The following is a 15,558-nucleotide window of genomic DNA, read 5'->3' on the forward strand; positions in this document are numbered from 1 at the left end:
AAAATTTACATTTCAAGAGCTTTGGCTACAAAATGAACACTTCAAAGACTGGGTGTTAAAAGTAGATAAACTAAATGTGAAGAAATAAAAAGATTAAATGGTGGACAAACAGAAAATCCTTGAAACCCTGAAAGCATAAAAACCATAAATTAATTTCTGTAGAAATAGTACAAAGTGCATTTAACAGGTAAAAGCAAAAAAACAAAACAAAAAAAAAGTAGTGTGTATGTATGTTTAATTTAAGCACACGTTAAAAACGTCTGTGAACAAGTAAATAAAGCTTGCAAATGGATGGATTTTAAATACTGTCTGTGGCTGGTTTTTGTCTGCTCCGCACAACAGCGTTTTTCCGTTCATTATAGGTCATGGAAGTGAAAAGTCAGGGAATTTGGCTTAGAGTGGGAACCCTGAAAATAAACACAGTTTCTGATGTTCAGCTGTATTCAGCTCAGTAGTTGCTCTCAAGTTCTTGTCATTCATTTACTCAAAACGGAAGCAGTTGTTAACTATATTTGATACATAGATTTCGAAGGCCTCTAAATTATCAACAGGATTAAAACTTGATGAAAGTGATAGTTTATAATAAAAGTATAACTGTACTAACATCCACCTTCCACCGTCTTTTTGCCGTGACATCTTTACAGATTTTTATAAAGTAAACATAAGACAAAAATTGATATTGTTCGTAATATTTTAAGATGAACACTTACTGGACTGAAGCAGCTTTGCTTTACTTGATTATTCAAACTTCATTTTTTAGAAAAATCAGTGAGTCTCAAATCTGATCATCAGGCTTTTGAGGAGCATTTATTTATTCATCTTTCAATCATTGTATTGCATTGCATTATATGTTTTGATCATCAAACTAAGCATTTAAATCTCATCTTACTAAGACATATTATTGGAGATATAGAGTGACGACTGATGTTTATATCATTTTATGTAAGTTTCTGCTATAATGTTATAAAGATCTCATTGGTTTACCTTACAAGCATCAGAATTTCATCACTTTTGTCCATGTAAATATTAGCATCTGCACCAAATTAAATATTTTGCTCAGTTTGGATCTCTGAATAAAATTGAGCTGTTTTTTCCTCTCCCTATTCTCACTATATCAGACTATATGAGCCATAAAGGCCTGATGTATTAAATATGATAAGACAAAACCTTTTTGTCTAAAGGTTCAGTAAACTGTTTCAGTTTTCTGACTATTATTTCACATGTCAGGCTTTACAGTGTTAATCATGTCTTTCATGATTCAAGCTTCAGTGTTTCTGAAATATTCCCATCGTTCCCTCACAGTGGGCGGAGCTCCCAGACAGAACTGCGGTCAGCTGAACCTGTCGGGTTCGTCCTCGTCTCTAGCCAGTGAGGTCGGCGTCAGGACCACAGGCGGACGCTCGTATGGCATAGGTGGGGCTTTCCTTCAGAGACAGATCCTGAGGATGACCTGTCAGAGCAGCAGACAGGAAGAGAGCAGACAGGGACAGGAAGAGACGCGCAAGCGCTTCAGGTCCCCCTTCAGACTCTTGAGAGACAGGAGCAAGTCCAGGGACAGAGCTGGGACAGTGAGACAGGATGAGCTGCAGGCAGACAGTCTGAAGACAGACAGACACAGGAGGAGGACAACTGTGTGACTGGTTATAATGTGTTGTTCATGTTCCTCCGCATCAGTGTAGTTCAGCCAGAGATGAAGATCCTGCTGTCATTTATTCACATTCACTCTTTCAGATTCATCTGTGCATTTGAATAATTGAAGTTGCATGTCAAGAAAAGTTGTGCCAGGTTGTATGCACGATTATGTTAAACGTGTGATTCAGTCAGTTTTTTTTTTTTTTCCGCACAAAACCATCAGTGTTGGTTTCACAGAAGGTGAGTGAATGATGACAGGATCAGGACCGTATGCTTTCATGTGTCAGACTCTTCTTCTTCACTGTTTCTCTGTAATGATCCGACTGTGAGTTTTCCATCAGTTGTGTAATAAAGGCAGACGTTTGCGTTGCGCCGTTGGGTCTGTGTCATGCTCAGCGATGTAAACATAAGAAAAATGTTGATATTGTTCGTAATATTTTAAGATGAACACTTACTGGACTGACGCAGCTTCGCTTTACTTGATTATCCAGACATCATTTTTTAGAAAAATCAGTGAGTCTCAAATCTGATCGTCAGGCTCTTGAGGAACGTTTATTTATTCATCTCTCAATCATCGTTGCATTATATGTTTTGATCATGAAACTAAGCATTTAAATCTCATCCCACCTGCGAGAGTGACGGCAGATGTGCTGATCTTCTGTCTCCTCTCTCTCTCATAGGTTACGCACTCTTGCCCGCCGTCAGGTCCGACCTGTCTGACTCCAGCGAGATCTCCTCGCGCTCCAGCATCGTCAGTAACGGCTCCGTGGACTCCATGCCCACAGCGCCCACCGTCAGCGTCCCGTCAGAGACGCCCGCAAACACTCCAGCCAACTGCAGTCAGCCCGGCACGAGGTAGCGCATCCCACAACACCTCAGAGAGTCTCGAGCTAAAACAGCTTGATCCGAATCGCTTCTGCTGGATTCATGATGTCTGTGCTGTAATATGAGTTTGAGTAAACATTCTCAGGGGTTCATTAAAAAGGCTTACATTCAGTTTAAGGCCATAAAAAGAGTGAAATATCAGGGTCTTAAAAAGTCTCAATTCACCCTTCCACAAATTAAGGCCTCAAATCGGTGCAGAAATTCATGGCATTAAATGTTGCATGCACTGTAAAAATGTATATCTTTCTCAGTATTTTTGTCTTGTCTTACCAATACAAATGTCTTAACATCCTTAAATCAAGATACATTTACTTGAGATGCAATTAGAAGATATGAAGTCTTGTTTTCTGAGAAATTGAACAAAATGAAGTGAGTTTATGGTTTACCTTGGAATTAAGTTGATTTTTCTTAACCCATAGGCCGATATCTGTTCTTGTTTTAATCATAGACTCAAAACTTCACTTTGTTCAATTTCTCATAAACCGAGACTTCTTATTTTGCTACTCAAGTAAGTGTATCTTATTTAAGAGTCTTTAGACATTTGCACTGAAAACGATACAAAGATACTGATGAAGAACAGCACTTTTTTGCAGTGTGATCAGAAGGTAAAGTAAAAGTTATTTCCATATTCTAGTGGTTGGGAGCAGAGTTTTAAAAAAAAATTTTTTTTAATATATTTTTTAAAAATATATTTTCAAATGAATTAAAAAGTAATGGAGATCTTTTGAAAACTGTATTTTCAAACTTTGAAGGATTGCTAATTAAAGACATTGACATTTAGAGACCATATTGACTTATTGTGTTCCATTCGATTTATTTCTTACATTTTCTTTACTTGGTTTTAAAATTTTTACTATGGTCTTAAATTTACCTTCAAACTCTGTTAAATGGTATAACAAAAGTCCTAGCAGTTGAAAGTAGTAAAGCATTTCAAAATAATAGTCCTGGTCTATTTTGGGCTTGTTTATGATTAAAAGTACCACATTATGCATAGTTTCTTTTTTTTCTGGATATTATTGGTATTTTGGTTACACAACAAACTGTATCTGCCATTTAATTCAATGTAAACTCTGCCCATCACAGGAAGGATGGGAACATTATTTATTTATTTATTGCTTCTGTTGTCCTCATTTGTAAGTTGCTTTGGATAAAAGCATCTGCTTTTAAATGTAAATTTAACACATTTTTACTAGTAATGACACAAAATCTTTTAATTGCCTTTCTTTAAACACATGATTATCATCTAATATCACTCAAATGCTAATTTGTGTGTATTGATAAATTAGTATGTAAACCAATTTGAATTCATGTGTACAGCATATATTGAATAAAACATTTACAGAATATTTTAAACGTGCACCATGTTTTGCAGCTGATTGCGATGTATGTTTAGTCACTGTGCTTTTCTTTCATCCCAGTTCATCTTCAGCTCAACACCTTGTCGTGAGGGAGACCAGCTTCACGTTCTCCAGCAGTGCGGAGGAGCTGACGGTTCCCGAGCAAACCTCCATCTCTGAGCTGGCCGACAGCGGCCGCGGGAGCTGGACCTCCTGCTCTAGTAACTCCCACGACAACCTCCAGACTCTTTCAGGCCAGCGAGCTCTGGACCTGCTCAACCATCGCCACACGCCCATGGGCGGCCCGATCGCCGAGGTGGAGATCGGCCCGGGTTTGCCAGAGGACAGCTGCTCCAGAGACGGATCTGAGCTCAGTCAGTCCAGACAGAGCTGGACGTCCTCCAGTTCCCTGTCGGACACCTACGAGGGCAGCTACGGCACCATCAAACGCAAGACGCAAGATCAGCAAAGCACAGACGCTTCGTACAAGACGATCACGTCCAGCACGGAGAAGGGACTCATAGGTGAGCTTCGGCTTCTGCGCGTGACACCAGCAGATTTCACTGTCCTCCCGTTAGATGATAAATATGACCCTGGAGCACAAAACCAGTCGTAAGTAGCACGGGTATATTTGTAGCAATAGCCAAAAATACATTGTATGGGTCAAAATTACAGATTTTTATTTTATGCCAAAATGATGTATAAATCTCAATTTCAAAAAATTGACCCTAATATGACTGGTTTTGTGGTCCAGGGTCACAAATGTGCAGCTCTTCTGGCTCGTTTGTGTCTTGATGCTTCTAGGACACTTAAATCAGTAGAAAGATTAACCCAGGATGTCCTGCGCTTTCCACAAATAGGGCACAAACTGGTGTTACGTAACCATGTGATGCGTTTAATCAAAGTGAAATATGTGACCATTTCTGGCAAAATGAGTCACAATGAGCACATTTTCAAAAATGAGTTATTTTTATTTTTACATCAAAATACCTTCAAATAATGTATGATTTGTTGGAATCTGACGAAAAATGACACCCGTTTGAAGTCAGCAAAGTCAATTTAGAGAAAAACTGATTTAAAGTTTTCTGAAGGTTCCAAAGCAAAATCACCAGCAACATTGCTTCTTTTCCTCCAATTCTTTCCTTAATAATCGAATAAATAGTGTGACAAAGTCAAATGTATTTGTATACAGCTTTTTACAATACACATGGTTTCACAGCAGCTTTACAGAAAGTCATACTGTTGTGTCTATAATGCCTCAGTGCTTTAACAGAGCGAGTTTTAGTACTAGGTGATATGATGATCTTTAACGATGATATGAGTGATCCGCCAGATTTAGATCTAGCTATATTGTATTTATAGTCAGGGATGCACATAAAAAAAAGCTTGCCTGTTTTAGGTTTGAAAAGGATGAAACTTCAAATAAATGAATTAATTAATGAATGAATAAATATAAAAATTTAAATATTAGGATTGTATTTTTTAAGTGTAGCCTGCTATAAAATAATTGTGTTTTTATTTAATACTCACTTTTTTATGATAAAATATAATAGTATTATCAAACTTTATTTATTATTTAGTTTTTATATTATTAGATACGATTTGGTGTGTTAAGATAAAAATAGCCAGTTGTCTAAAAGTCTAATATGTGACCCTGGACCACAAAACCAGTCATAAGGGTAAATTTTTCGAAATTGAGATTTATACATCGTCTGAAAGCTGAATAAATAAGCTTTCCATTGATGTGTGTAACATTTGTTAGGATAGGAAGACAATATTTGGCAGAGATACAACTATTTAAAAATCTGGAATCTGAGGGTGCAAGAAAATCTAAATATTGAGAATATTACTATATATACGATATATTACTAATCAAAAAATTAAGTTTTGATGTATTTACAGTAGGAAATTTACAAAATATCTTCATGGAACATGATCTTTACTTAATATCCTAATGATTTTTGGCATAAAAGAAAAATCTATAATTTTGACCCATACAATGTATTGTTGGCTATTGCTACAAATATACCTCAGCGACTTAAGACTGCTTTTGTGCTCCAGGGTCACATATGTGTTTAACATTTTCTAAATTTAATTAGCAGTCATAATAGAAGACTATGATTCTTTATTCACTTATTTTAATGACCAAAAGCATTCAGCTGTTAACACAAAATTCCACCCATTGAAAAACAATGGAACATTCTATAAATTGTGTCAAACAGGAAGTGATTATCCTAGAGTGACTGTGTCTATTCAGTCCTGTCAGCAAGAACACACATGATTAAACAACTATATTTATATTATTGAATGTCATTATCAGTAGCTATAAACTACTTACTAGTCCCCACGACCCTATGACACATTCCCGTGTCGTTTTTACATTATATTTATTTCATTTTCTTCTATCAGAAACATATTTTACTGCAGAAGAAGAAGTGTTTTGTGCCCTGTTTGTGTCAAGTGGCTGAGGGTTAATGCAAATCTGCTTGTGTTGTGATTGGTGCAGCTGTGTCAGTGTCTTAGTGAACGTTTTTTTGATTTACGTACCCCTTTTCATTCATTAATGTTTGCTTTGTGTCTGTGTATGTGTGTCTGTGTGTGTTTTGTTTCTTTCTGTGCTCCTTCCCCTTCATCACGTCACTTCCTGCACCTCTCCGCCTGCTTCCTGCCAGTGTACTGTGTAACGTCACCCTGCAAAGATGATAGGCTCAAAGCGCCGCCCCCGACTCCGCCGGGCTACCAGGGCCTGACGCTGGGCGACGCGCAGGACAGAGGAGCCTCGCGGCCGACCCACGTAAAGCCGCCCGAGTATAGCGTGGCCTTGCAGAGGTGCAAGCTGCGACACAGTCTCGCCGAGCCCAACCTGTCCAGACCACCCAGTGTTACTCTCCATTCTCACGCTGATAGTGAGGAGGGTATGTGCTCAAACCCTGCAGGGCAGAGAAACACGTCCGGCTCACATTTCACCCCTCAATCCGAACAACTAAATGGTATCTTACACTACGAAAATATGATTTTTGACTACTTCTACATTACGCTAGTATATTTTGTGAAGCTGATATTAAGGCAGGACACTACATTGTTTTTTCATGCATTGGTCAATTTTCTGATTTTGGGCTTTTTGTAATGTGTTGTTTCAGACTAATGGAAAGAAAGCAACTAAAATACCTTTTTAACTCTTTCCCCGCCAGCGTTTTTTTTTTTTTTAAAGGCAGCATTTTTGATCATTTTCATAAAAATTTCATGGCCCCCAGGATTATTTTGTTGTATGAATATCTGAACATGCAATATGTTAAAAGAAAGAACAGAGCCTCTGCTCTTAAAAAAAAACAAAAAAAACATTTTATTCTAGCTTCATGCATTTTTTTTTAATCAACACTTGAATGTGGATGTTTCATTAAAAAAAAAAACATTTTGCACAAAAAGCTGAGAAAATCACGTTTTTGTCAAAGATTACGTCTGGATCAGATTCAGAACGATGATCAAAACACAGATGGAGTTGATTGCTTCCATCAACACCCCCAAAGCTTCATGGTCCTAAACACAGTCCTTCCTAGGTTGACATTTCACTTGGTATAGCAGGGCTCTACGCTTACTTTTCTTTTTAGGAGCACTTGTGCTCCTAACTTAAAAAATTTAGGAGCACGTTCAAAATTTTAGGAGCACCTTCTAAACAATTATCCAAAATGTTATCAAAAAGTAGCCTTCCCATTACGAGGTGATATTTGACTCCTCTAACTTTATTAAAAGTATGTCATCATCTGTCAAATTCTTTAAAAAATTATATTTTATAAGGAAATGGTCGCACTGTAGAGCCCTGTATAGTTAGGCAGGTTTGATTTATATGCTGTTTAATGATCACGTTATTTTATGTATGCATCTGCTTACATATGTGATCGCTTGTTTCTGCTGCTTCTTCGTCGTGTTTTGATCCAGAGATTCAGCTCTCTTTCAGAAGATGCGTAATAACGCCCCCTACTGTATAACAGTGAAAACACGGAAAGCTGGAAAATTCCGTCAATGGCGGGGAAAGAATTAAAGGCCCCCTTTGGTGAAGCAACACATTATTAGCTGTAGTCAAGCCAATTATGTTACATTTCTGCTATTGTAGGTAGCGATACATAAAATGCATTACAATTCTGATACATGGACTTGTAAATTAGGATAATTCACTCTGCCTGTTCTTCAGAATCAGTTTCTGTTTCAAACATACTGTATATGGCTGAATTAATGCAATTTTGCCAATACTACAGTTAACTGAGTGAAAGTGGAGAAGGTAGTCTGAGCTGGAGTGATTGGCTGGAAGCAGGGCTAATTTGCATATTCATGACTAAATGAGGTAAGGGTGTAGAGTTACATTCAAGCCATTTTCAGGCTTAAAGCAATTATTTTCACTGGGGAAAAAAACTTAAAAAATGTCAGTTTGATTAACAACGCTGAGTTTTAAGGGCTAGAACTAGTGACTGCAGGGAGTTTATTTTAATGCACTTCATCTATTTGCGTCTGTAGTTTTCAGTTACATATCTTTAAAAGATTCCTGAGCCAGAAATCTCCACTTCAGCAGTACTTACGTACACCAAACTTTACAGTTTTATTCCTATCTTAATTTTGAAGGGTTTTCCAGAAGGGTTTGTTAATATATTATTCACCTACTACGGTGATATAGAAATGCTTTACAGTGTAAGGGGCCGTTCACACAGAAAGCGCCTTTGCATCTAAAACAGTTGTAATGCCAACTTGCTACTGTAAACAAAAGCTTGCAACACTTGCTCCGCCTCTGGGGTCTGCTGTGTGGTGCTGCATGTAAAAGTTTAAATTCTTTTAACTTTATGTGCGAGACGCTGCAAAAGACACAAGACAGTCATACACGTCCATCTAGCGCATTTACATAGATAAAATATAGAAAAGTAGCGAATTCTGTGTGAACGGACCCTGAACGATACGTTTTTCTTCAGCGAGTGCACAAACTCATTACAATCCAACTGAATGAGCCAGTCATCGTACAAAATAGGCTTTATTTTACACAAACTATAAGTCCTTTATCTTTATTTACATTGGGGTGAAATGTGGCCTGGATGCGTTTTAGTGCCATCGAGTGTGAATAGCGTTGCCGTCAGTCAGTGTTGACGAAGCAGTGATGGTTTGAACTCAACTTCATGTGCTTGTCCTCCTGTGTGTTTCAGATGAGCAGGTTTCTGCTGTTTGACCGGACGTCGGCGCTTCACGGACACTCATGCTTTACACTCCAGGTTCGTGCCAGAGAAGGTACTCTTCAGCTTTGCAGCATCTTTGAGGTCATTCAACGACAAAACAACTCGAGACGGAAGTTTTCAGTGACCGGTGAAGAAGCCGCCTCCGTCTCTCCAAATGTTTCCTTAAGCTGACGTCTTATTTTTCACTCACCTGTCATGCACTGTTCACCATCCGCTCAGTTCCTCTCGGAGAAAACAGATTTGATAGAGCATCACACCGTGTGCATGCAGCACCTCTGGCATCCAACACAGATCAAATATGCTTCAGAGACAAACCTCTATGGTACTTTAACGATGCACACTCTTCTGGTTTGTTTGTGAAGTTGAACAAGCTTTGTGAGATCAGGACGGTTCGTCGGCGACGCTTGATTTCAGCATCTGACGTGTTTACACACATTCTCAGTTTACAGTGTTTCTTCTCGCTGAAATGCGCATCGTGCTGCGCTGCCTGTTTTTTTACGCAATAAGGATGGTGCGGATGCGTCGTCTGATTTGTACAGTCTCAGCTATTGGATTTGCTACTCCTGTCGTTGTACATAGTTAGTGAGATTGATACTGCTTGTCAAGGGAAAATATATTTATATGCTAGATGTGCATTTTCATTCCTTGTTAGCTCATGCTCTTTGGACGGGACATTTTGTATAGAATGCAAATGGTTTAATAGTCGTTGCTCTCTGTAAGCAAAAAGATACATTTGTACATGAACTAAACCTTAGATGTATAGGGTTGAAATGAAACAAATAAATGTATTATATTAAGGGACATAACTGGAGTATTACATTTTTATCATTTACTTTACCTGTTTGGACCCAGATGCTTTTCTTTTTGTTATTTTTTAGTGCGTGTTGTTTTGCTACGAACAGCATTGATTGTATTAATGATATATAAGCATAACGTTTTTTTTTTATCGTATGTTTTGTTGTAAATGAATGTTTCCGATCATGTACAGCTGAGAAGAGAGTCCACTATAGAAACTGTATTTTCACTATTTTGTTGAAATAAATCGGGGGTTGTGGCTGCTCCTGTTACCGGGCAGAAGTTATTTGTTTCTCTAAACTCTGCTAGGAATGTTACGGGTTCAGTGTTACTGGATCGATTGCTACAGACCATCATTGCAAACCGCTTCATCTTTGTACTATTTATTCACAAGTACCCTGAAACATGAGAATTTCATATTTTGTCAGTATTTGGTGTGTCTCAGCGGCACTGGAGCTAAACCAGCGTGATTGAAGATGATCCAACATCAACACAGCAGCAACTTTTGAGCATAATAAGTTGTCCACTTAGAATAGTTTTACTATTAGAAGTCTTCTTTCTGGCCCCAGAAGAGGAGAATCATCAGGGCTGGACTTGATCCGGCCCACATGATCCTCCATTAATGTTTTGCTGGGGTTAGAACATCTAAATTGGAATAAATAATTTATTAATAAATAAAGGACAGAAAATAATAAATAGATATTTTTGAATAAACTGCAAATGCATTTACCAATAATAATATTACATTATATTGCAGATTCTTATTATTTTACTTCAATTAATGTTTATTAGAACTATTAAATTCTCCTTTGTAGTTGTAGTTGAAAAGCTACTGTAATTCTTGAATCCAGAGTTAAATTATGAAGTATTAGTAAGATCATGACAAAAACCATGCTCCTCATTACCATGGTTTTATGGTTTCTATAACAACAACAACAATAAAACTAATATTACTAATAATAATAATTGTACAGTAAATAAAGCTGCAAGCAGCAATTAACCCATTTAATCCCAAATTTTTCCCAGACATGAAAATATGCAAATGATGTGTCATTAGTAACACTTTGAAATAATCAATAATTATTTTTTTTTAAATTCTTTGGAAAAGTGTGTGAAAAATTGTGTTTTATGGCGGGTCACAATTGTGACCGGTGGGATAATGTGTATACTGAATTCATATATTAATATATTTCTAAAAATTGTTATATATCTTAGCCCAGCTATTTTAAACAGTTTGATCACATTCTAGGGTTACTATTATGCATAAAAACCCTTATACAACACTGATAGTAATACTGAGATAAAAAAACAAATACAACCATCAACATATTTCAAAATTGTTACTTTATTGTAACATATATCATCAGATTTTTATATTAGTGCTGCCAGTATTACACCATCAATATTGTAACTTAATTTGTAACATTTGAACTTTTAATTTAGTTTAGTGCAACCTTCACTAACAACTGCAATTGGATTTATATTTATACCTAAATGCATTGTGAACCCACCGGTCACTATTGTGACCATCAACATGTTTACTCATTCTGTGACAACACTCAACAAAACTGAATATATGGGAATTCATATATTAATACTAGACACCTTAAAGATAATGTGGACTGGATAGAGACCTTTTTACATTATTATAGTCAGAATGGCTGAAAAAATCACTAATACCTTTAAGTAGTAATACAATGTACCTGCTTATCACTTTTGACCAATAGGTGGCACTGTTATCAAATTATTATGGTGTTGTCAGTGTGAGATGACAATAACACATAAGAGGTTTTGTGTTAATATGCCAAAGGATTGAAGAGTTGCAGCCTCAGAATCAGCTTGGCGTCATGCCAAAAAGTTCATTGGTGTGTTATTCCAAAATGGTTTGGTCTATCGAAAACCTTTTGGATTTGGCATGGATTGAAAATGATCTGAGCCAATTTTGGTGAAAATCAGACAGACAGATAGAAGGAGTTTGAAAAAGTAGGCTTGCAAATAAATTCAACATGGCGTACTGCGAATTCGACCGAATATGGCATAATTGGTATCGGTGCTCTTGGGATGATCCAAGGAATCTATCGACCAGATTCATTAAAATTGGCAAAATTAATCAAAAGCTATAAGCATTTCTTGAAATTTCATTATAAATTTTGCCCAGAAAGTTGCACTGTTCCAATACTTTTTGAGTAGGCTACCTTCAGAGTATGGTCCCGCTGACACATACTGAGTTTCGTAAAGATATGCTAATAATTCGTTCACATAATACAGCATTTTACGCTAAATTCAAAATAGCTGACACCCAAAATGGCCAATATGGAGAAATTGGGTATTATTTGATTCAGCAAGATACACGCAACTATTAACTAGCATGCCAACAATGCAGATACGTGTTCATAACCTATTTACAAAAAGAATCCGAGAGCAATGTCTGCACAAAGGAGATGTTGATTACTCGAGGATCTCGCCTTTGAAAAAAATATTGTTGATTCTAAACTTGAAAAATGTAGGTATTATTATTACTTAAAAAATTAAGATTACACCAGAATGAACCGCATTGCTAGCCCACCCCAACACTTATACTCACATTAATAATAATATATGCTGACCAGTAATTAATTACTTTACTTTTTTATAGCCTACTGAAAATGACGTTTTAGTAAAATAGGCAACATGTAATTTGCTTTGTCATATTACAGCTATTAGTTACTAGTTAGACAGATGCAACCAATGTTTGTTAATACATCAATTTTCAGTCAAGCAATGAATGAATGCATGAATGAATGAAATAATTATATTTTATTTACTGACAACAATAGGAAATGTATGTAATAGGGTATGTTGTGCTTTCACCATTGACTTCTCTCTTCTTTTCATTATGGAAAGGTGACTTCGAGATGGCTGCTTTCATATTGTGCTGGCAATCATCTAGCATTGAGGTTATGTGTGTCTTGAGGGGAAAATGGTATATTAGGGCAGAAATTGCCCTTGGGGTCTGCGTGTTTGTTTTTTTTACGATAACCCAACTTTCTCCTGTGACTTTGACCTCTCAAGTCCTCTCACCTCCTGCTCTGCCGCCAAGACATTTGCATCAAAAATGTGCTCGTTGGAAACAAACATATCATGCTGCTCCTGATGACTTGAGAAAGAGACTCCTGGGATCGTGTGCTACGTAATTACACATGCTCGACTTTTGAAATCTGGAAATTAAATTATGCCTTACATTAATTGAACAGGTATGTATGTTCTCAAGGCCTTCTTCCCAACTGTCTGAATCGATCTCTAAACCTAATTCTATCTCCCAGGCCTGCTTAATTTGGGCTTCATCAACTACTTCATGTTTTAACAGAATACTATAGAAACATGACACAGCTCCCCGATGCAAAGGATTAAACGTATTAATTTCTTCAAGTACGTTGTGTTCTGCCATCACATTAAAATTTGACATCTGTTTTTTCACAAAATCTCTAACTTGCAAGTATCTAAAATAATTAGAAATATTGATGTTAAAGTTTTTTTTTTTAATTGCTCAAATGAGGCAAATGTCCCATCTATATACAGATCTTTTATTCTTTGAATGCCATTCTTCTCCCATTGTGTAAAACCTGAATCAAGCAAACCAGGAGAGAAGGCATGTTTCTGACATATAGGACTATCTAGGTACATGTCGGGAACCTTTAAATAGGCTTTAATCTGTTTCCATATTTTCAGCGCATTATTTATAATAAAGGGATTATCATATAAGGCCGGGTCAATTCTAACAAACTATTAAGAAGAGCAGCAAAAGATGCTTGCTCCATTCTAAGCCAGGACGGATCTCTATCTGTATCAGAAGGCCGCTTTTTCTACCATGTGAAAATACTTAGATTAGCTGCCCAGTAGTAATATTTGAACTGTGGCAGGCCAAACTCTCCCTCCTTTTTAGTTGTGCATAAATGTTTCTTTGATGTTCTCACATTCTTATAATAATAATAATAATAATCCACACAAAAAAAGGTACAATTATTGTGTCTATCTGCTTAAAAAAACTTTGTGGGATAAAACAAGGGAGTGACTGAAAAATGTACAAAAATCATGGGAGTACTACCATCTTCACTGAGTTGATCCTTCCTGCCATTGACATTGGCAATGTTCTCCAGAATTCAATATTTTGTTTTCACATGATCTAACATTCATTGCCAATTTATCCTAAGCAGATCTTTAGGTTACATTTGAGGATTTTAATGAGTTTTACACACATTATCAATTTCCACACTATCTCATCCTGTAGCCATAGTTGCCAAATCCGCGTATTATACGCGACTTTGGACTTCTTTTTTTGTAAAGTTGCGTAAAAAAATCCCGGGTTGCGGTTTTTTGGGCTTATTTTAAAAAATATGGTTGCTTGTTAGGGAAATCTGACAAGCAACTTTGTTTCTTTATTTATGTTCGCCGTATTCTCCAATGCATTGGTTGACACTCTTTCTGCTCACAGTTAATGGTCAACCAGTGCAATAATATAAGTGCTGCAGCTTAATTTGCCAAATGTCCCGCCCCCTCCTCCCCCTCATTGGAGAAAATCACGTTCAAAAAGAAGGCGCGTGACGCTGTAATCCAAGCGATGATAGAAGTAGACGTAGAGGAGTGGGATGACTTTCTTTTAGCCTAATTTTTACAATGTTTTTGTAATGTATTAATTATCATGGGCTGTAATAAAAAACAAGTAGTCCTATACTAGTACTAAAACTATATAGCCTATACATTTGGTTTGAATAGCCTATATTTTAGTAGGCTATCCACCTTTTTCTTCAACGCGGAAGTAAGCCTATGGGCGAGACTTCCGGATCGTTAACCGCTATAGGCAAATAACGACAAGTATAGCAACGTGCAGTAACCGGTAAAACTGTTTGCATTACAAACCAGTGTGTTCATAATTAAGGTAATACATTAAAACAATATGGTAAGACACACCAATTTTCAATATCAAGCAGCAAAAGGAACTGTTTTGTACAGCTAAAAATAGCTGGACGCAGATGAGACCGGAAGCTAGACCCATAGAATTTACAAATGGCCGCGCCCATTTTTACGGCAAGAAAAAGGTGGATAGGCCTAAATATGTGGCTATGTTACAGTTCCCCTTTGAAGCTCTTGCGTTTTTCTCCTTTTCCATCTCTCCAATCCTATTCTGCTCACAGATGATTGGAGATTTTTTGTTCTCACTTTGTTGCAGTTTGCTGATTTTTGTAAAATAACATATCTGTTTTTGCTTTTCAGATAAAAGAGTGGTTTCAGTTTAATATGTTGCAGGTTCATTTATTGGTAATAAATAATTGATAATAAATAATATTGATGATAATAAATCATCAAAAAAAGTTTTGGGCTTGTTTTTTAAGCTGCGGTTGCTTATTTATCTTGCGAGAGTTGGCAACAGTGCCTGTAGCATCTCCCTTCTCCAGTACTTCCTTCTGTATTGTCTATTCGTAAGTGCAGTCACGTAGGCCATAAGGCCTACACCGTCAGTTAATTTGGCCTTGAGGCCTTCAAAATGCACCTGGCTCTCATAACTGTGTATGTTTTTGTAAGCTATTCTGCCATGTAAAGTAACTTCTTCAAATGATTTATGTAGTATATAAAATATTTCATCACACACCCATGTTGTTTACTCTCACTGAAAAACCTTCTCACGAGCCAACATACACTGACTGGTGACATGTCTTCTT

General features: G+C 36.9%; 1 protein-coding gene across 1 annotated transcript in view; it reads left to right on the forward strand.

Moving 5' to 3' along the window:
* rapgef6 (Rap guanine nucleotide exchange factor (GEF) 6) overlaps window positions 1-9,759 on the forward strand; it is a 105,230-nt gene extending 95,471 nt beyond the window's left edge. Inside the window, exons 26-30 of the mRNA XM_016555419.1 lie at window positions 1,303-1,413; window positions 2,313-2,487; window positions 3,936-4,378; window positions 6,527-6,769; window positions 9,038-9,759. Coding sequence (XP_016410905.1) covers window positions 1,303-1,413; window positions 2,313-2,487; window positions 3,936-4,378; window positions 6,527-6,769; window positions 9,038-9,060 — 995 coding nt within the window. The 3' untranslated portion in view covers window positions 9,061-9,759. The remainder of the gene's footprint in view (window positions 1-1,302; window positions 1,414-2,312; window positions 2,488-3,935; window positions 4,379-6,526; window positions 6,770-9,037) is intronic.
* The last annotated feature ends 5,799 nt before the right edge of the window (window positions 9,760-15,558 follow it).

This window comes from Sinocyclocheilus rhinocerous, unplaced genomic scaffold, assembly GCF_001515625.1.
Source record: "Sinocyclocheilus rhinocerous isolate Xijiao unplaced genomic scaffold, SAMN03320098_v1.1 scaffold1427, whole genome shotgun sequence".
Taxonomy (NCBI): Eukaryota; Metazoa; Chordata; class Actinopteri; order Cypriniformes; family Cyprinidae; genus Sinocyclocheilus; species Sinocyclocheilus rhinocerous.